Source organism: Mobula hypostoma, chromosome 4 (genome assembly GCF_963921235.1).
Source record: "Mobula hypostoma chromosome 4, sMobHyp1.1, whole genome shotgun sequence".
In the NCBI taxonomy this organism is placed as follows: Eukaryota; Metazoa; Chordata; class Chondrichthyes; order Myliobatiformes; family Myliobatidae; genus Mobula; species Mobula hypostoma.
Window position 1 is genome coordinate 2,626,759 of NC_086100.1, and position 14,186 is coordinate 2,640,944.

General features: G+C 44.1%; 1 protein-coding gene across 6 annotated transcripts in view; it reads left to right on the forward strand.

The window, feature by feature from the left end:
* The window catches only part of tp63 (tumor protein p63), a 444,822-nt gene that overhangs the window by 296,640 nt on the left and 133,996 nt on the right, over positions 1-14,186 (forward strand). For all 6 annotated transcript variants that reach the window (XM_063045240.1, XM_063045241.1, XM_063045242.1 and 3 more), the window contains one exon: positions 10,624-10,875. In XM_063045240.1, coding sequence (XP_062901310.1) covers positions 10,624-10,875 — 252 coding nt within the window. The remainder of the gene's footprint in view (positions 1-10,623; positions 10,876-14,186) is intronic.

Genomic DNA, 14,186 nt, shown 5'->3' on the forward strand with positions numbered 1-14,186 from the left:
ACGGCATCCATCATTCAGGGCCTCCATCACCCAGGACATGCCCTCTTCTCATTGCTACCATCAGGGAGGAGGTACAGGAGCCTGAAGACACAAGATCAGCTTTTTGCCCTCCATCATCAGATTTCTGAGTGGGCAATGAATCCATGAACACCACTTTTCCTCTCTTTTTGCGCTACTTATTCAATTTATTTTTAATATATTCATATTGTAATTTATAATTTTTTTAATAAACAATAGATGCAGGAGTAGGCTATTCGGCCCTTCGAGCCAGCACCGCCATTCACTGTGATCATGGCTGATCATCCACAATCAGTATCCAGTTCCTGCCTTATCCCCATAACCTTTGATACCACTATCTTTAAGAGCTCTATCCATCTCTTTTTTGAAAGCATCCAGAGACTTGCCCTCCACAGCCTTCTGGGGCAGAGCATTCCATATATCCACCACTCTCTGGGTGAAAAAGTTTTTCCTCAACTCCATTCTAAATGGCCTACCCCTTATTCTTAAACTGTGGCCTCTGGTTCTGGACTCACCCATCAGTGGGAACATGCTTCATGCCTCCAGCGTGTCCAATCCCTTAATAATCTTATATGTTTCAATCAGATCCCCTCTCATCCTTCTAAATTCCAGTGTATATAAGCCCAGTCGCTCCAATCTTTCAATATATGACAGTCCCGCCATCTCGGGAATTAACCTTGTGAGCCTACGCTGCACTCCCTCAATAGCAAGAATGTCCTTCCTCAAATTTGGAGACCAAAACTGCACACAATACTCCAGGTGTGGTCTCACCAGAGCCCTGTACAACTGCAGAAGGACCTCTTTGCTCTTATACTCAATTCTCCTTGTTATGAAGGCCAGCATGCCATTAGCTTTCTTCACTGCCTGCTGTACCTGCATGTTTGCTTTCAGTGACTGATGTACAAGAACACCTAGATCTCGTGCTTCCCCTTTTCCTAACTTGACTCCATTTAGATAATAATCTGCCTTCCTGTTCTTACCACCAAAGTGGATAACCTCACATGAATCCACATTAAACTGCATCTGCCATGCATCTGCCCACTCGCCCAGCCTGTCCACGTCACCCTGCATTCTCATAACATCCTCCTCACATTTCACACTGCCACCCAGCTTTGTGTCATCGGCAAATTTGCTAATGTTACTTTTAATTCCCTCATCTAAATCATTAATATATATTGTAAACAGCTGTGGTCCCAGCACTGAACCCTGCGGTACCCCACTGGTCACTGCCTGCCATTCCGAAAGGGACCCATTAATCGCTACTCTTTGTTTTCTGTCAGCCAGCCAATTTTCAATCCATGTCAGTACTCTGCCCCCAATACCATGTGCCCTAATTTTGCCCACTAATCTCCTATGTGGGACTTTATCAAAGGCTTTCTGAAAGTCCAGGTACACTACATCCACTGGCTCTCCCTTGTCCATTTTCATAGTTACATCCTCAAAAAATTCCAGAAGGTTAGTCAAGCACGATTTCCCCTTCGTAAATCCATGCTGACTTGGACCTATCCTGTTACTGCTATCTAAATGTGTCGTAATTTCATCTTTTATAATTGACTCAAGCATCTTTCCCACCACAGACGTCAGGCTAACCGGTCTATAATTCCCTGTTTTCTCTCTTCCTCCCTTCTTGAAGAGAGGGACAACATTAGCCACCCTCCAATCCGCAGGAACTGATCCTGAATCTATAGAACATTGGAAAATGATTACCAATGCGTCCACGATTTCTAAAGCCACCTCCTTAAGTATCCTGGGATGCAGACCATCAGGTCCCGGGGACTTATCAACCTTCAGACCCAACAGCCTATCCAACACCATTTCCTGCCTAATATAAATTTCCTTCAGTTCATCCATTACCCTGGGTCCTTTGGTCACTATTATATCTGGGAGATTGTTTGTGTCTTCCCTAGACAGATCCAAAGTACCTGTTCAACTCATCTGCCATTTCCTTGTTCCCCATAATAAATTCACCCGTTTCTGTCTTCAAGGGCCCAATTTTGGTCTTAACTATTTTTTTCCTTTTCACATACCTAAAGAAGCTTTTACTATCCTCCTTTATATTCTTGGCTAGTTTACCTTCATACCTCATTTTTTCTCCATGTATTGCCTTTTTAGTTACCTTCTGTTGCTCTTTGAAAGTTTCCCAATCCTCCGGATTCCCACTAATCTTTGCTATGTTATACTTCTCTTTTATTTTTATACTGTCCTTTACTTCTCTTGTCAGCCACGGCCTCCCCTTACTCCCCTTAGGATCTTTCTTCCTCTTTGGAATGAACTGATCCTGCACCTTCTGTGTTATTCCCAGAAATACCTGCTATTGTTGTTCCACTGTCATCCCTGCTAGGGTATTGTACCATTGAACTTTGGCCAGCTCCTCCCTCATAGCTCCGTAGTTCCCTTTATTCAACTGTAATACTGACACTTCCGATCTTCCCTTCTCCCTCTCAAATTGTAGATTAAAACTTATCATATTATGGTCACTACCTCCTAATGGCTCCTTTACCTCAAGGTCCCTGATCAAATCCGGTTCATTGCACAACACTAAATCTAGAATTGCATTCTCTCTGGTAGGCTCCAGTACAAGCTGTTCTAAGAATCCATCTCGGAGGGACTCCACAAACTCCCTTTCTTGGGGTCCAGTACCAACCTGATTCTTCCAGTCTACCTGCATGTTGAAATCCCCCATAACAACCTTTGTGACATGCCAATTTTAACTCTTGATTCAACTTACACCCTACATCCAGACTACTGTTTGGGGCCCTGTAGATAACTCCCATTAGGGTCTTTCTACCCTTAGAATTTCTCGTTCTATCCATACTGACTCTACGTCTCCTGATTCTATGTCCCCCCTCGCAAGGGACTGAATATCATTCCTCACCAACACAGCCACCCCACCCCCTCTGCCCATCAGTCTGTCCTTTTGATAGGACGTATATCCCTGAATATTCATTTCCCAGGCCCTGTCCACTTGAAGCCATGTCTCTGTTATTCCCACAACATCATACTTACCAATTTCCAACTGAGCCTCAAGCTCATCCACTTTATTTCTTATACTCCGTGCATTCATATACAATACTTTTAATTCATTACTCCACTCACCTCCCATATCAATTCCTATTTCACTTGGCCATACTGTACAATCCCTTCTTGAGCTTTCTGCTCTGTTGATTCTGCTGTCAGTCTTAACTTTTCTTATTCTCACTTTCCCTTTATCTCCATCCTTATGTTTCCAGTTCATCCCTTCCCCCCCCCCCACTACTTAGTTTAAACACACCCGTGTTGCAGAGGCAAACCTGCCTGCCAGAATGCTGGTCTCCCGCTTATTAAGCTGCAACCCGTCCCTTTTCTACAATTCATCCTTACCCCGAATCATATCCCAGTGGTCCAAGAATGTAAATCCTTGCTTCCTGCACCAGTTCCTCAGCCACACATTCAGATCCATTATCTCCCTGTTCCTGCCCTCTCCAGCACAAGGAACTGGAAGCAAACCGGAGATAACCACCCTGGAAGTCCTGCTTTTCAGCCTTCTTCCGAGTTCTCTGAAGTCACTCTGTCGAACGTCTTTCCTCTTCTTCCCCACGTCATTTGTGCCGACATGCACCACCACTTCCGGATGCTCACCCTCACCCTTGAGGATTCCCTGCAATCGGTCCGTGACGTCCTGGATCCTGGCACCAGGGAGGCAATACACCATCCTTAAATCTCGCCTGTTGCCGCAGGAACCCCTTTCTGTACCTCTCACTATGGAGTCCCCTACTACCACGGCTCTGCCTGACGTTTTTTATTATTACATATTGCAATGTGCTGCTGCCTGAAAACAACAAGTGTCACAGCATGTGCTGGTGATATTAAACCTGATTCTGATTCAGGTCAATGACGATACTGCAAGGTTTGGTGAAGCTCAGCCACGGGGAACGAGTCTTGCATTCAGACAGAAAATGCCAAGGGGAGATGTAATTAATCTGTATTGGTTCTGAGGAGTGGGTAGGAGGGACCCTATTCCTTCAGTAGAGATATTGTTGTCTGGAGGGCATCAATTAATGGATGGGTTAGAGGGAATTAGTGGAAGGGTTAAAGAGCAGTCCAGTGAATTGTTTGCATCCAAAGATTGGTGAGGACAGAAATACACAGGATGTTCAAATGGTACTTCATGCATACTTGGAGCTCTTTAAGTATGTATCAAGTACTACTTGAATTTATGTTGTAATGATAACATAAATTATCTTATAATTTATGTTGCAGCTTTATAAAACTCTCTGGCTGCTTCTGGAGTATTGCATATAGTTCTGGTCACCCCATTATAGGAAGCTGTCGAGGCTTTGGAGAAGGCGCAGAGGAGGTTCATCAGGGTGCTGCCTAGATTAGAGGGCGTGTGCTATAACGAGAGGTTGGATAAACTTGGATTGTTTTCTCTGGAGCAGCGAAGGCTGAGGGGAGATCTGACAGAGGTTTATAAGATTATGAGAGGCAAAGATAGAGTAGACAGATGGTATCTTTCTCCCAGGATTGAAATCTCTAATATTGGAGGGTATGCATTTAAGGTGAGGGGGGTAATTTCATAGGAGAAGTGATGGGCAAGTTTTTGACACAGAGAGGGGTGGGTGCCTGGAATGTGCTATCTGGAGTGTGGGTGGAGGCAGATACATTAGAGACTTTGAAGAGACTTTTAGGAAGGCTCATGAATGTGAGGAAAATGGAAGAATATGGACATTGCGTAGACAGAAGAGATTAGTTTAGTTAGCCATTTGATTGGGTCAGCACAATATTATGGGCCGAAGGGCCTGTTCTAGGTGACGTTGTCCTCACCCTATGTACTGTCTGCTATAAATCTTTCCCTTCTTTCCTTTAACCTTGCTTTCACTATCTGACCCTGGGAAAAGTACTGAGTATCGACCCTAATGCACTTCATGACATTCTATATCTCCATGACGTCACTTCTTATCCTCCTCAGCACCAGAGACAAACAACCCAATACCATCCAATCTCCCCTCTGTTTCAGGCCGATCCCGGTGAATACCTCTGCACTCTTTCCAATGATACCACATACTTCCTGTGGTGTGCTGATCAGAACTGTACACAGATCCAAATATTGTAATTTCATAGAATAGAATAGTACAGCACAGCACAAGCCCTTCGGCCCACATTGTTGTGCCGACCCTGAAAACCCTGCCTCCCATATAAGCCCCCATCTTAAATCCCTCCATATACCTGCCTAGTAGTCTCTTAAACTTCACTAGTGTATCTGCCTCCACCACTGACTCAGGCAGTGCATTCCACGCACCAACCACTCTCTGAGTAAAAAACCTTCCTCTAATATCCCCCTTGAACTTCCCACCCCTTACCTTAAAGCCATGTCCTCTTGTATTGAGCAGTGGTGCCCTGGGGAAGAGGTGCTGGCTATCCACTCTATCTATTACTCTTATTATCTTGTACACCTCTATCATGTCTCCTCACATCCTCCTTCTCTCTTTAGAGTAAAGCCCTAGCTCCCTTAATCTCTGATCATAATACATACTCTCTAAACCAGGCAGCATCCTGGTAAATCTCCTCTGTACCCTTTGCAATGCTTCCACATCCTTCCTATAGTGAGGCGACCAGAACTGGACATGGGACACAGTACTCCATGTGTGGCCAGACTAGAGTTTTATAGAGCTGCATCATTACCTCATGACTCTTAAACTCTGTCCCTCGACTTATGAAGGCTAACACCCCATAAACTTTCTTAACTACCCTATCTACCTGTGAGGCAACTTTCAGGGATCTGTGGACATATACCCCCAGATCCCTCTGCTCCTTCATACTACCAAGTATCCTGCCATTTGAATACATTTGGACAGTTGCATTTGGATATGGCACTCCCCCAGACAATGACCATAAGACATGGCAGCAGAATTAGGCCATTTGGCCCATTGAGTCTGCCCCACCATTCCATTATGGCTGATTTATTGTCTTTCTCAACCCTTTTCCTGACTTCTCCCCATAACCTTTGATGCCCTGAATCAAGAACCTGTGACCCTCCACTTTAAATATGCCCCATTTGAGACAAGTCAGGGAGATGGTAATAGAGCATCACAGATCTGGGGAAGGGTACAAGACTATCTCAAAGCAGCTGAACACACCTCGGATCTCAGTGCAATCCGTCATGAAAAAGTATGAAAACATAGCTGTACTGCCTAGGCTGGGCTGCCTCTCTGACCTTAGGCACCAAACAATGACAATGGCAGTTGTACGAGAGGCTACTGTGACACCACCAGTCACTCAGAGTGACTGCAGAACTCTGTGGCTGTAACTGGCAATGAAGTTCATGGCTCCACAATCTCTAAGGCCTTGCACAAAAAGGGTATTTGTGGGAGAGTGGCGAGGAAAATATCCTGACTAAAAAAAAGCACATATCCTTGTCCTTAAAGAATTTGCACAGCGTCACTTTGAAGAAAATGTAAAGATATGGTCGGATGAAACTAAAGTGGAATTTTTAGGCAGTACGTGTGGCATAAATTTAATACAGCGTAACACCATCCCTGCTGTAGAGTATCATGGAGGTAGCATCATGACGTTGGGGTGCTTTCCAGCAGCAGGGACTGGAAATGTGACCAGGATTGATGGGAAGGTTAGTGCTGCTCAATTCAGAGAGGTCGCGCTAGCCTCTGCCAGAAAGCTTAAACTGGGGAGGAAGCTTGTCGTTCAGTAGGGCAATGATCCAAAGCACACTGCCAGAGTGTGGATCATGGAGTGGCTTCAAATGAAGAAAGTTGATGTCCTTGAGTGGCCCAGTCAGAGTGCTGACTTAACCCGACTGAATATCTCTGGCAAGACCTCAAGGTTGCTGTCCAGCACTGCTCCCCAATTAACCTGGCACAGCTTGGGCAATTGTGCAAGGAGGAATGTACAGAACTTGCTCCATTGTGTTGTACACAAGCTAATAAAAAACTACTGGCTGTAATAGCTGCCAGAGGTGGTTAAATTAAGTACTAGGCAAAGGGGGATGAATACTTTCGAACTGCTGACATTTCAGTTTCTGAATAGTCATGCTTTACAATTTTCTCTATTTGTTGGCCTCCACTGTGAAAAAATGAGCATGAGATTCAAAAATAAAAATTCTCAATTAATTTGACCTGGTTGTAATACTCATTTACATGAACAAAAGGTTGGGGGGGGTTGAATGATTTATAAAGGGACAAAACATATATTGATTGTATGTCCATAAAGTGATGCAGGGCCCAGGAGTGTCTGTACGTAAGGTGACTGACAGGAAATGATAAAGTAGTGGTGGTTGGGGATGTGGAGGGGTGGGTTAGTGGGTGGAGGTGTTGATCAGTCTCACTGTTTGGGGAAAGTAACTGCTTTTGAATCTGGTGGTCCTGGTGTGGATGCTACGTAGCCTCCTCCCTGATGGGAGTGGGACAGACAGTCCATGAGCAGGGTGAGTGGGATCCTTCGTGATGTTACTGGCCTTTTCCGGCACCTTTCTGTAGAGTATATAACACTCTAGACCAAGACTGCCATTGCAGGGAAGCTTCCTGAGCTTTCTTATTGCTGAGCAGGTGGGGCTCTGTCCAACTAGCCTGAAACAGGCTACATTGATCACTAAGGACCCCATCACCAGGACATGCCCTGTTCTTATTGCTACCATCAAGGAGAAGATACAGGAGCCTGAAGACACACACTCAATGTTTCAGGAAGAACTTCTTCCCCTCTGCTATCAAATTTCTGAATAGACATTGAACCCATGAACATTAACTGAGTATTCTTTCCTCTCTTCTTGCCCAACTTATTCAATTTTTTATATATGTACAGTTATTGTAATTTATATATTTTTATGTACTGCTGCCACAAAACAACAAATTTCAGAACATACGTGGTGAAATTAAACCTGATTCTGATATCCAGTAAAAGGGAATGAAAAGAGCCTGTAATTGACAACATTTGCTGATGTTCTGTGTCATTGCAGTACACAGCGGCTTTGTACCTGGATATTTTGATATGTCTCTATTTCGAAATCAAATGCAGCAAAGGAGACAGGTTGTCTGAGAAACTAGTCTTAGGTTTGTTCCTATATATACACACAGGCGTGCACACACACCCACACTGATTGATAAGTTCGTGGCCTAAGGTAGAAGGAGTCAATTTTAGAAAACCTAGCACATTTATTTTTCGACATAGTTTATTTGGGACACTGTGCCACTAAATTGGGTTAGTGAACTTGTGTGGCCATTAGACTCAAATCTATTGACTACCACCATGCTTACAGCAATCAGTTTTTAAGTAGCATCCATTGCGTGGGTGTTCAAAACGCAGTGATAGTTGGCAGGAAATAAGTAGAAAAATAACTTGGAACTGTTTTGTTCTCTGTGGTTTCAAGCATTCAGTATTGGAGATGCTAGAAATGATCAGGAGTGAAAATGAAATAGTTTCACTACTTCAAGTTATGAATTGCAAAGGTATCAACTGTCATCTCAAATGTTACAATGAAAGTGAAGATTTGGAGGATGCAATCATCAAAAACATTATGTGAAGGCAGTCCATTATCTGTACTAGATATCTGCTCTGATTTTATTCATTTACCGCTAATCAAAACAACACAGTGGATGAATTCCTCTGTTGATAACTATTAGGAACTAATACACCATTCTATGGTACTGTAGATGTATTGGTAGTGTTCCAATTTGTTCTGTATTTCATTTAAATACATAAACTGTTACCCAGTTAAACATAGTTTGTCTTCTTTTTTATACCTTTTAATTATTTCATTGAGATACTGGTTAGTTGCACCAAAATGTACTGGGTCCTGATGTGTCTACTGTGTATATATGTCGGCATGTACAACCCAGAGATTCTTGCACAGTTAATACAAAGAAACTCAATAGAGTCAATGAAAGACCACACACAAAACGGGTAAATAACCAACGTGCAAAAGACAACAAACTGCAAATACAAAAAGAAAAAGAAACAAAATAATAATAAATAAATAAGCAACAAATATCGAGAACATGAGGTGAAGAGTCCTTGAAAGTGAGGTCATAGGTTATGGGAACAGTTCAGTGTTGGGGTGAATGAAGTTATCCCCTCTGGTTCAAGATCCTGATGATTGAGGGGTAATAAATATTCCTGAACGTGGTAGTGTGGATCCTCTTCCTTCTTCCTGATGGCAGCAGCGAGAAGAGAGCATGTTTAAGGTGGTGGGGGTCCCTGATGATGGAGGATGCTTTCCTGCGACAGCTGTCCATATAGGTATACTCAATGGTGGGGAGGGCTTTACTCATGATGGACTGTGTAGTATCAGCTACTTTCATTCTGAAAAAAATCAAAACATTTTGACAGCTGTGAATTGCAGAATGGAATTTATCAGTGGAGCTATTTAACTCGCTTTTCTGTGCAGAGCAGGCAAAAATAATTTTTCATAGTACACCACTACAGTGCGTAATGAAATCAATCTGAACTGTGAATACTTTAGGAACACGCAAAAATGCTGGAGGAACTCAGCAGGTCGGGCAGCGTCTATGGAGATGAATAAACAGTTGACGCTTCAGGCCGAGGCCTTTCATCAGGACTGAGAACGAAGAGGGAAGATGGGGGGAGGAGACTGAGGACAATCCTGTAGGTGATAGGTGAGACCAGGTGGGTGGGGAAGGGGGATGAAGTAAGAAGCTGGGAGGTGATTGGTGGAAAAGGCAAAGGGCCAGAGAAGGAGAAATCTGATAGGAGAGGAGAGTGGGCTCATTGTTCCAAAAGAGGAGGCCATGGACCGACATGTCAGAATGAGATTTGGGATTAGAAGCAGTTTTAGAGAGAATTGTTGTGCATAACCTCAGGGATTATTCCCAGGCAGTGCAAGTGAGAATATTGTTAGTGCCATCACATACAAGTTGCCGGAGGGGCTCAGGACTGGAAAGGAAGGAGGCCGAAGATAGTGGGGGAGGGAAAGGAGTACAAGCTGGCAGGTACTAGGTGAAACCAGGTGAGGGGAAAAGACATGGGTGCGAAAGATTTTGAAATAACAAGCTGCGAGTGGATAGGTGGAAAAGGTAAAGGGCTAAATTGCAGTTGAAGCTGATAGGAGAGGAGAGTGGACCATGGGAGAAAAGGAAGGAGGAGGGGAAGCAAAGGGAGGTGTTGGGCAGCTGAGGAGGGGAGTCAGAATGGGGAATGGAAAAATGAGGAGGTAGGGAGAGGCATTACCAGAAGTTGGAGAAACCGATGTTAATACCATTAGGTTGGAGGCTATGCAGAGGGAATGTGAGGTTTTGCTCCTCCAGCTAAAGTTTGGCTTCATCCAGGCAGTAGAGGAAACCATGGACCGACAGGTCAGCAAACAACAGGAATTCTGCAGATGCTGGAAATTCAAGCAACACACATCAAAGTTGCTGGTGAACGCAGCAGGCCAGGCAGCATCTCTAGGAAGAGGTACAGTCGACGTTTCAGGCCGAGACCCTTCAGTTAGTCCTGACAAAGGGTCTCGGCCTGAAACGTCGACTCTACCTCTTCCTAGAGATGCTGCCTGGCCTGCTGCGTTCACCAGCAACTTTGATGTGTGTTGACCGACAGGTCAGAATGGGAATGTGTCAATCACTAACGCCATGTTTTCTTTCTTTCTCTCTCTGCCCCCTGTAGCCTCAGTTCACGAACTTGGGGCTCCTCAACAGTATGGAGCAGCAGATGCCGAATGGGTCATCCTCCACGAGCCCTTACAGCAATGAGCACCCCACCAGCGTGACGGCGCCTTCTCCGTATGCCCAGCCCAGCTCCACCTTCGAAGCTCTCTCCCCATCACCAGCCATCCCGTCCAATACTGACTATCCAGGCCCACATGGCTTTGATGTGTCATTCCAGCAGTCCAGCACAGCCAAGTCTGCCACATGGACGGTAGGTGACCTCAATGATGCATGCTGTCTGTTTGATTTTTGCAATGCCTGTGACCAATGTTTCATGATTCAAGAATGTTTACCATCATTTCCGGTCCACAAGTGTAAAGGAGAACAAAATAATTGTTACTCTGGACCCAATGCAGCACAAAAAAGCAATACAATAATAATAATTAAAAACATAAATAATTGTGTTTATTGTAAATGGAGAGGAGCAACTTCTTTAACCAGAAGGTGAGGAATCTCCGGATTTCATTGCTACAGATGATGGTGAAGGACACGTCATTGGGCATATGTAAAGTGGAGGGTCATAGGTTCTTGATTCAGGGTGTCAAAGGTTATGGGGAGAAGGCAGAAGAATAGGGTTGAGAGGGACAATAAATCAGCCATGATGGAATGGTGGGGCAGACTTAATTGGCCAAATGGCCTAATTCTGCTGCCATGTCTTATGGTCATTGACTGTGGGAGTTGCCATATCCAAACACAACTGTTCAAAACACTATATTTAGAACTTTGTGTACAGTTCTGATCACCATATTGATGATGAAGGTAGAGCAGTAGATGTAGTCTATATGGATTTCAGCAAGGCATTTGACAAGGTACCCCATGCAAGACTTATTGAGAAAGTAAGGAGGTATGGGATCCAAGGAGACATTGCTTTGTGGATCCAGAACTGGCTTGCCCACAGAAGGCAAAGAGTGGTTGCAGATGGGTCATATTCTGCATGGAGGTCGGTGACCAGTGGTGTGCCTCAGGGACCCCTACTCTTCGTGATATTTATAAATGACCTGGATAAGGAAGTGGAGGGATGGGTTAGTAAATATGCTGATGACACAAAGGTTGGGGGTGTTGTGGACAGTGTGGAGGGCTGTCAGAGGTTACGGTGGGACACTGATAGGATGCAAAACTGGGGTGAGAAGTGGCAGATGGAGTTCAACCCAGATAAGTGTCAGGTGGTTCATTTTGGTAGGTCAAATATAGCAGAATACAGTATTAATGGTAAGACTCTTGGCAGCGTGGAGGATCAGAGGAATCTTGGGGTCTGAGTCCATAGGACACTCAAAGCTGCTGCACAGGTTGACTCTGTGGTTAAGAAAGGATACAGTGCATTGGCCTTCATCAATCATGGGATTGAATTTAGGAGCCAAGAGGTAATGTTGCAGCTATCTGGGGAGACTTTACTTGGAGTACTGTGCTCGGTTCTGGTCGCCTCGATACAGGAAGGATGTGGAAACCGTAGAAAGGGTGCGAAGGATGTTGCCTGGATTGGGGAGCATGCCTTATGTGATGTAGGTTGAGTGAACTTGGGCTTTTTTCCTTGGAGTGATGGAGGATGAGAGATGACCTGATAGAGGTGTATAAGGTGATGAGAGGCATTGATTGTGTGGATAGTCAGAGGCTCTTTCCCAGGGTTGAAATGGCTAGCACGAGAGGGCATAGTTTTAAGGTGCTTGGAAATGGGTACAGAGGAGATGACAGGGGTAAGTTTTTTTTACGCAGAGAGTGGTGAGTGCGTGGAATAGGCTGCCAGCGATGGTGGTTAAGGCGGATACGACAGGGTCTTTTAAGAGACTCCTGGATAGGTACATGGAGCTTAGAAAAATAGAGGGCTATGGGTATCCCTAGGTAATTTCTACGGTAGGGACATATTTGGCACAGCATTGTGGGCCAAAGGGTCTGTATCGTGCTGTAGGTTTTCTATGTTTCTACCACGCCACAGGAAATATGTGGTATCGTTGGAAGAGTGCAGAGCTATTCACCAGGATTGGCCTGAAACAGAGGGGAGATTGGATGATATTGGGTTGTTTGTCTCTGGTGCCGAGGAGGATAAGAGGTGACGTCATGGAGATATAGAATGTCATGAAGGGCATTAGGGTCGATACTCAGTACTTTTCCCAGTGTCAGGTAGTGAAAGCAAGGTTAAAGGAAAGAGGGAAAAGATTTATAGCAGACAGAACATAAGGAGGGGGCAATGTTCACCTAGAACAGGCCCTTCGGCCCATAATGTTGTGCTGACCCAATCAAATGGCTATTTATCTAATCCTTTCTGTCTACACAATGTCCGTATTGCTCAGGACCAAAAGCTGCAGAAGGTTGTAAATCTAGTCAGCTCCATCTTGGATACTAGCCAACAAAGTACCCAGGGCATCTTCCAGAAGCGGTGTCTCAGAAAGGCAGTGTCCATTATTAAGGACCTCCAGCTCCCAGGACATGCCCTTTTCTCACTGTTACCATCGGGTAGGAGATACAGAAGCCTGAAGGCACACACTCAGTGATTCAGGAACAGCTTCTTCCCCTCTGCCATCCGATTCCTGAATGGACATTGAATCTTTGGACACTACCTCACTTTTTTTTAATATACAGTATTTCTGTTTTTCCACTTTTTTAATCTATTCAATATATGTAATTGATTTACTTGTTTATTTATTAATTTTTGTCACTGCTAGATTATGTACTGTTGCTGCTAAGTTAACAAATTTCACATCACATGCTGGTGATTCGGATTTTGATGTCCTTCCATTTTCCTCACATCAATGAGCCTATCTAAATGTCTCTTAAAAATCTCTAATGTGTCTGCCTCTGCCACCACCCCAGGCAGCGCATTCCAGTCACCCACCCCTCTCTGTGTAAAAAATTTGCCCCTCAATTCTCCTTTAAAATTACCCCCCTCACCTTAAATGTCTGTCTTCTGGTATTAGACATTTCAACCCTTGCAAAAATATTTTGTCAGATCTTCCCTCAGCTTCTGCCGCTCCAGAGAAAACAACCCAAGTTTGTCCAACCTCTTGTTATAGCACATGCACTCTAATCCAGGCAAGTCCTCTTTTGCAACCTGTCCAATGCCTCGACATCATTCCAATAATGAGGTGACCAGAACTGAACGCAATACTCCAGATGTAGCCTATTTAGAGCTTTATAAAGCTGCCACATAACTTCCTGACTTTTGAACTTATTAAGTCTGTAACATAATTTCTTGAATTTTGAAATCCGAAGGGTAGGTTTTGACACAGAGGGTGGTGGTTTTATAAAATAAGCTGGCAGTGGAGATAATGGAGGGAAATATTTAGATGGTTTTGATAGTGTTGAATCCTTATACTTTTGTGATCCACAGTTCTTCAAACATCAAGGATAAGCCATAAAGCTTGTTGTTTACAATCATTTTATTAAGTATTACAAGGGCAGAAAATGAACAAGAAACCAGAGACAAGAGAACAAAAAGAAGATAAAGGAAAAGCACTCATGGTTGTCTCATATTCAGACTGGAGATGACGTAAATTGCAGTAATAACCATCAATGAAATGTCCATATTCA